Source organism: Trichosurus vulpecula, chromosome 6 (genome assembly GCF_011100635.1).
Source record: "Trichosurus vulpecula isolate mTriVul1 chromosome 6, mTriVul1.pri, whole genome shotgun sequence".
NCBI lineage: Eukaryota > Metazoa > Chordata > Mammalia > Diprotodontia > Phalangeridae > Trichosurus > Trichosurus vulpecula.
In genome coordinates this window covers 13,117,493-13,125,598 of record NC_050578.1, presented here as the reverse complement: position 1 = coordinate 13,125,598, position 8,106 = coordinate 13,117,493, and the positions used below count along the sequence as shown (strand labels likewise).

Below are 8,106 nucleotides of genomic sequence, written 5' to 3'. Positions count from 1 at the left end.
GTAACCTTCATTTGGTCTAGTTGTTACACTATCTCTTCAGCAGAGGAATGGCTTTCTCTAAGACTGGAGGCGCCAATCCATCTTTGTGAATCCCAAACATACCTACTTTTTCAGAGGAGAGTGACCCATAAGTGGTGGCAAGTTTGACATGGAAATATCTAAAAGGGTCATTTCAAACCTGAATCTTCCATGGTATTAGAACCTAGGGAGGACCCTTCAGCCTCAGAATAAATAGTACCCAACGATTTAATGACATAATGTGAATTTTTATGGAGCTCATCTAATTCTACAGCCAAATTGCTCTTTGAACACTCTGTGATAAATCTTCACTCACTCTCTGGAATTGTTCAACACACAGGTTAATTTCCCACTATTGATTTTCTCAGCTATGCATCTTGAATGATTCAAGATCTCTTGACCTACACAAAATCTCTTGGTGACTGTCAGTTTAAGAAGAAAAGCTCTTCACGAGTGTACTTGAAAATTCAGTAAAGAAAACTAAATGAATCAGCCCTCATTCTTAGGCAGGACAGTTTAACTGGACATTGTAGTTAGCTGTCAGAGTTGGAGGAAATCTTCCAAATATATGAGCTGTTTTGTGCATTAATTAAACTTTCCAAAAGTGAATGCTGATGCTGTGTGAAAATGTAATCAGAACATGAGGGCAAGTTTTCACATGGGTCTTGCCTAGTGAGAGACAGAGGGAGAGGGGGAGAGGAGGAGAAAGGAGAGAGGGAGGGAGGGAAGGAGGGAGAGAGAGAGAGAGAGAGAGAGAGAGAGGGAGAGAGAGAGGGAGAGAGGGAGAGAGGGAGAGAGGGAGAGAGGGAGAGAGGGAGAGAGAGAGAGAGAGAGAGAGGGAGAGAGGGAGAGAGGGAGAGAGGGAGAGAGGGAGAGAGGGAGAGAGAGAGAGAGAGAGAGAGAGAGAGAGAGAGAGAGAGAGAGAGAGAGAGAGAGAGAGAGAAAAAACCGCTATGGTAGGAAAAGTACTGCTTCCAGACTCAGATCTGGTTTCAAATCTCAACTCTGATGCATACTGTATTATGACCTTGGTCAAATCAATTATCCTCTTAGGACTTCAGTTTCCTTTTCTGTAAAATGAAGAGGTTGAATTAGCTGAGTTCTAAATCTATGACAATGTATATATATCTATATATATCTATAGATAGATACATATAGATAGATATAGCTATATGTGTATGTGTATATACACACACACACACACACACACAGAGAGAGAGAGAGAGAGAGAGAGAGAGAGAGAATATGAGGTTATGGTGAGGTCATGGTGCATAAAGGAAGCAGCATAGGACTGATTATCAATTGAAAAGCTAGGATTCTAGTCCAGATTCTGTCATTAACTGTGACCTTAGTATACTGGATTTGAGTCAAAAGAACCAGGTTTGACTTCTGGTTCTACCCCTTACTGACCTGTGTGTCCTTGAGCAAGACATGTAGCTTTTTTGGGGCTCATTTTATTCATTTGTAAAATGAGAAGATTGAACGAGAGAACCTCTAATATCCCTTCCAGTTATAAATCTGTGATTATATGAATCTTCAACCTCAGTTTTACAATCTGTAAAATGGATGGGAATTTGTCTAAAGAATCCCTATGATAACTTGTAACCTCCCAAATTCTCTGATTCAGGATCCAGCATGATATATTAAATTGTGTGAGAGCTGAAAAACGGAGGCCCCTGGAAAAGAAAGGAAAAAAGGTAGAAGGGAAACAGTCTTCCCATCTGCCTAGAGAGACTGAGAAATTCCCCACTTGTACAATTCTGTCACTTGAAAAGGTACTTTAATGTTTGTTTTTCCCTAGTGCCAACAAAAATGACCTCACCTTTGAAATACTACGCCATTAGCAGAAGGTGGTGACAGAACTCTGTCGTTAACAGAAATTTCCACAACGTAGTCCTGAAGGTAACAAACAAAGTAACTCTTCTCCTAAGCTCCTAGTATTGTGCAAACTGAACTGCTGGGAACTCAGTGGTTTCAGTTCATGACTAGGAGCTAGGCCGTATTCCAGTTTAAGCATCTCCTCATGGATACTAAAGAAATTATACCATATCAATCTTACTGCATTTCCTGCCTTAGTAAATGTTATGATTAAATAAGAATCAAACGATTCAAGTCTCTAAAGAGAATGGAAAGGTAAATATAGACTTCCTGAGGAAATCCTTTTCCAAAGTGCCATATTGTTTTGCTTCTCCTATGACATATTTCTCACTAGCCCTGTACTACATGATGAATTTGAAAGTTAGCTGAGTTAAATGGTATATAACTTCATGACAGATTCCAGCTGTTAAAAAAATTCCAGGTTAAAAAAAATTAGAAGAGAATGGATTTCATTTCCTCAGTTGTAAAATAAGTGGTCCAGGTGGGCTATCACATGCCTCCATTACTTAATGCTTAGGAGGCTGAGGCTTGAGTTGAGTTGGGGAGTTTTTAGCTGCGGTAAGCCCAAAGCCAATTAGGTATCTACATTAAGTCTGGCACCAGTATGGTGGGCCCCTGGTAGTAGAGGGCTGCCAGGCTCCCAAAACAGAGCAGGTTAAAGCTTCCCTACCAGTGTTGGGGTTGGGCCTATGTACTTTCAGCCTGGGTGAGATAAAGTAAAATGAAACGAGGGGGTTAGCCTAGATGGCCTCTGAGGTTCCTTCCAACTTCAGATCTAAGATCCTAGGGAACTCTAAAATTAATTTCATTACTTCAGCAATGAGTACTATATGGATTGCACGTCTGTTATACCAGGACCAGTTAGTCTAGCTAAGCTTAGAAGAGGTTAGCTTCACGATGACCAATTTTTTGGCTATAGCCACCCTACTATTCACCTTCCATTCAGTTATAGGGGAGTTTTAAGTTGTGTTGGGTAGATGGAGTATGCACAGCAATGGAATGATAGCTCCGGAAAGCATGGCCATGAAAAAGGTCCAAATTCTAAGTCTTTAGACCCTCCCCCCTCTCCCCTCCCCAAAGCCATTTTATTGACAGATAGAAGTACTCTAAAGTCAGCTGCAGCAGTCTAAGGGTTAAACCTGCTTAACCCATTTTTATTAAGAGAATGGCACCAAAAGTATAGTCTGTCCACTTGTGGGGATAGCCTATGATCCCTGAAGTGGGGCTAGTTCTAAACCTGTGATAGCTTCAGGTTTTCCATAGCGGTCATGCACTCAGTTTTTTCCCCCTCCCTCCCCCATCCCTCCCCCAATTAATAGCATCCATTCATAGCTACTCACTACTGCAGGATTTGACCTGAGAAATGCTAGGATTTTGTTTCACTTTATTAACTCACAAGTTGTTTTGAAAAGTCCTTAATAAAGTTTGCCCTTGACCAGCAAGGGAAATGCCAGTCTGCAGTTCTCTGAAGCAGCTGGTGAGGTTCTCAGCCAAGTCGTTCAGATGCAGGAAGTCCACGGTGGCAGCTAACTAGGCTCTGCCATGGCATCTCCTTAATCCTTTAAACAGGCTTCCTGGATCTAGGAAATTTAATTCCTGACTCCTTCGACCCAGATGCCGCTGGCCAAATTTCATTTGCAATCTACATGTCATTGTCTTCTTTGTCCCCCTTTCTTTCTACGAGCTGATGTTGCTGTTCACTTTTTCTAAAATAGTCATGTTAATGTGTTCAAAAATCCACTGCTGAGTCTCAGAGAGAGGGTCACATCTGTTCATGAAAATCTTTTTCTCTGATGGATTGCAATCAATGCAGCTGTTACTCACCGGATGGAATAAAGTTTTGTCCTAGAGAGAACAGAAAAAACAAAACAAAACACTGAAGTAAGTAACGACAGGTACTGAGGACATATTCTGGGAATCTTTCATCAAGCAGGATTAGAGAATACAATTGGACAGATTTTGTTTCCTTTGTGTATCTTAGTTTTCAGGATATGACTAGTGTTAAAATAAGAGACAAACCACAAAGCTCAAAGCCTGGATTTTTAAAAGGGTTTCCTTTCAGGGCACTGTGTCATTGTTTGTAACCTCTCAGAAGGATCATTGATACGGAACTCTAGAGGTTATGGGAAAAAAGAGGCCCAGAGATTAAGTGGCAGAGCTGAGATTTGCATTCTGGTCCTGGGACTCCAAATCTAGCACCCTCGCTACCATTCTGTCTCCACTCCTGGGAGTCAGAAGGAAGGTTCCATAGTTAATCCACACTCAGATAGTGAGACGATACACCATTTATTTCCCTGACAAAATACAACAGGCTTTTTAATACACACTGAGGCTTTGAAGTTGAAGGTTTAGTAGTTCTACTTGGAAGGTGAATTCTGAGATAAGGACAGATCAGACAGATGTAATCTCCTTGAGTGAAAGTCTAATTAGGTAGTAAATCTATTATCTTGAGTTGGCTCTAATTGTTTTCTTTTTAAAATTTTATTGTGTAAATAGGGAAAAGGAAGTTGGTATTGAAAGGAAAAGACTTCATCTTGATTAAATAAGATCATAAAGTTTATTCTAAGTCTTAAAATCCTAGATGTAAATGTCAGCTGTTAGAGACCTGGCAGAAATAGAACTTTTCTGTGGTACCAGAGCTAGTGAGGCAGTATGTGGCGGAGTGAAGAGAGGGCTGGCTTTTCAGTCAGGAAGACAAGGTTTCAAGTACCCCTTATGACATATATTGGCTGTGTGACTCTGGGCAGCTCCCTAAGTTATGGAAGATCTGCATCCAGTGAAGGTCTTCCCCTCCCAGATCGATTCTTTTGTGAAGGCAAACTAGGCCATCTTTTGCTTCCATTGGGTGTTGCCTCAGACAAACCTGGGAAAGACCTGGCTTAGAAAGGAAAAGTCTCCCACTGCATCTGGGGATATTGCCAATCATCCTATGTCTTGCCCCTGGACCCCGATGACTCTGGAGGAGTGATGCCTCACTCAAATCCAATTCACTTGCAAGTCAAGACATCATTCTCCTGATGTCATTGGTCCTCTTTGAAAACAAAGGACAAACAACAACAATCCAGTGAGACTTCAGTTTTAGAGGCTCCCAAGACCTAACAAATTATAGGCCTGGGCCAAAAAATAAAACCACCATACTTGTACTGAAAAAAATGCTGGTATAATGAAAACCCAAACTAGTGATTAACTTTAAATATGGGATATTTAAAAATAAATAGTTTATGTTTCTTTAGCACTGTACAAGAAGAAAGGAAACAAACGTTTATTAAGTGCCTTACCTATGTGTCAGGTTCTATGCCAAGTACTTTACAGAGATTATCTCATTTGTTCTTCACAACAACCCTGGGAGTGGCTGCTAGTAAAAGCTCTATTTTACAGTTTAGGAAACTGAGATTAAGTGACTTGTCCAAGGTCACACGGCTAGTGTCTGAGGTCACATTTGAATTCAGGTCTAGTGCTCTATCCACTTTGCCACAAGATTGGCTTATTATAAGGTACAAAGTGCTTTGCTCAAGCCTAACCCTAGAGCAGTGGTGTCAAACTCTTATAGAAATGGGACCCACTAAACTACAGGTGAGGATCCCTGCAGGCTGCATAGTGACTTAGAAAACCACACATTTACATCACCTACATTTGATTGTGTTTTAGTTTTGTTTAAATTACTCAATTGCATTATAATCTGGTTTGAGTTGCATGCTGGCCACAGGCTCCTGTGTTTGACACCTCTGCCCTACAGTATTATTACCCCCCTTTTACAAGAGAAGAAACTGAGGCCCAGAGAGGAGATTCCAGGACTTTTGGACACTTTAGTGCAATGCTTTTTCCCCCTACTTTGCAAGGCCTATTTTCTTTCACTATGTGGAGCTGTGTGTGTGCCTGTGTGTGCATGTGTGTGTGTGTGTGTGTGTGTGCATGTGTGTGCCTGTGTGTGCCTGTGTGTGCATGTGTGTGTGTGTGCATGTGTGTGTGTGTGTGTGTGTGTGCATGTGTGTGTGTGTGTGTGTGTGCATGTGTGTGTGTGTGTGTGTTAGCAATATTGGCTATTTTCCTTTGACCATGGAACACGACCCTGCCCTGCCTCCCCTGGGATGATGGAGAACTTTTCAGGTACTCTGTGCAAATATTTCCAGGTGGCTCTCCATTTTCAAGAATCTGTTTGTCAACATTTGATACTACCTCATCCTCTAGACTTTTATACGCTCAGTGTATGAAGGAAATGAAGAACCAACAGGAGTTTAAGGGAGGGGAAAAGACTACTGTAACAATAATGTTTCTAGCAGCTGTTGTGGGGGTGAAAGACCAATAGCACCAGCACACAGGAGGGCTGCTAGCACAGGATCTTTGATCTGCTTTTCTACAGGAAAGCAACTTTAAGGGCTATACAATCTCACTTTAATTAAACATACATATATCATTCACTTAATTCAGGGGAAAAAGTCAGCACCCTGAACTTCAGAGCAAATACAAACAGAAATTACAAACAGAAAATACAAACATAGCAACAAACAGACTTTCGTCTGATCATAGCAATATATGCATAGTTACCAGAGAGAAAAGTGCCAACATCTGGGTTTTCAAAGCCAGGGGCTATGGGTGGGGGGTGGGGAGGGCTCTTTCAACATCTACCCAGAGTCTCCTCACCAACACTCTTTCAGTGAGTGTGCTCCCAAAGGCAAAACGCTAACCACTTCTTCAGGGTTAAAGGGCGACACAACCATGAGACTCAAACCCCTGTGACTGTTTGCTCAGGGTCAGAGGGTAGAACTAGGCCTTAAGCAGGTCATCAAAGACTCCCAATTCAATAAAAGATTCCTTAGTGCTGAGAAGCACTCCAAAACAAAGACAATAAAAAGTCCACTTTACTTGCCATTACATTTGAAAAGCAAAACTCATCAAAAGTACTTGATTACCTCAGTGTTCCAAAAGAAAAGACAGTAAAAAAAAGTCCCACCTTAATTACCATAACAACTGCCTTTCCTTGGGTTCCACAGCTAGGCTAAATGTGAAGAGTTTTGTGAAATACAGAGACATATGTTTCTCCCTATTCTATCTAAAATACAAATGGAGCAAGGGATTTCCTGAGTTGTCTCGCTTTTGGATGCAAAGCTCCTAATACATAATTCTGGTCCGACCAAGATTTTCTGATTTTTCTCTACCTTTTCCCCTTCTCCTACACGGTACAAAGGAACTGGGGTAATAGTGGAGAATGCCATTTGCCATCAGAGGGAAGAGAAGAAAATGGGGCAATTTAAAGAAGGAGAAAAAGAATGTGGCCTCTATCCACATTACAAGTCCTCTTCTATGAGATCATCGATCTCTTCAGCATAGTCAGGTAAGTCCTTGGATAGTGGTTCCATGTACCTGTTTTTTCCTTCTGATCCAGACTGGAGTTCCAATGTGATTTTCTTTTCTCTACAACTTGAGCCATATGATATATGAGGTATCTTCTATGATTTTGAATTGGAAGGGACCTTAGAAGTTTTTGCAACAAGCATCTCTGATAAAGGCCTCATTTCTAAGATCTTAAATTTATAAGAATAAGAGCCATTCCCCAAATGATAAGTGGTCTAAGACGAACAGGCAGTTCTTGAGAGAAGACATCCAGGCTCCAAATCACTAATAATTGGAGACCACATATATGTATATGTATGTGTGTATATATATATATATATATATATATATATGTATGTGTATATATATATATATATATATATATATATATATATATATATATATATTTAAAAGCTCCAAATCACTAATAATTGGAGAAATGCAAAATAAAGCAATTCTGAGGTTCTACCACTTACCAGTTTGGCAAATATGGTAAAATGGTAAATGCTGGAGAGGCTATGGGAAGACAGACATATTGGTGCACCACTGAATGGGTATAACCATTTTAGAAAGCAATACAGAAAACAGGGCATACCTTTTGACCCAACTATACTGCTGTTGGGCCTATACACACTAAAGAGAAGCCCAGTGACTTAGCCAAGGTCCCACAAGTGGTTAGAAGCAGAGCCAAGTGTTGTATGAGACTTCAAGTTCAGCCCTTTTCTCAGTTATTAGGGTCCTAATAATTTAGCCTGTTAGACCAAGAAAGATTAATGACAATTTAACATTTATGGTTCCTTCCCCTACTCATTCTGTACCTCTTTAAGGGAGTCTTATTAGCACAACTTCCAATAAACACTGAAAATAAAATGAGAATGA

General features: G+C 40.6%; 1 protein-coding gene across 1 annotated transcript in view; it reads right to left on the bottom strand.

The window, feature by feature from the left end:
• Positions 1-3,573: 3,573 nt before the first annotated feature.
• Positions 3,574-8,106, bottom strand: part of GALNTL6 (polypeptide N-acetylgalactosaminyltransferase like 6) — a 1,125,319-nt gene continuing 1,120,786 nt past the window's right edge. Inside the window, exon 14 of the mRNA XM_036763330.1 lies at positions 3,574-3,741. Coding sequence (XP_036619225.1) covers positions 3,574-3,741 — 168 coding nt within the window. The remainder of the gene's footprint in view (positions 3,742-8,106) is intronic.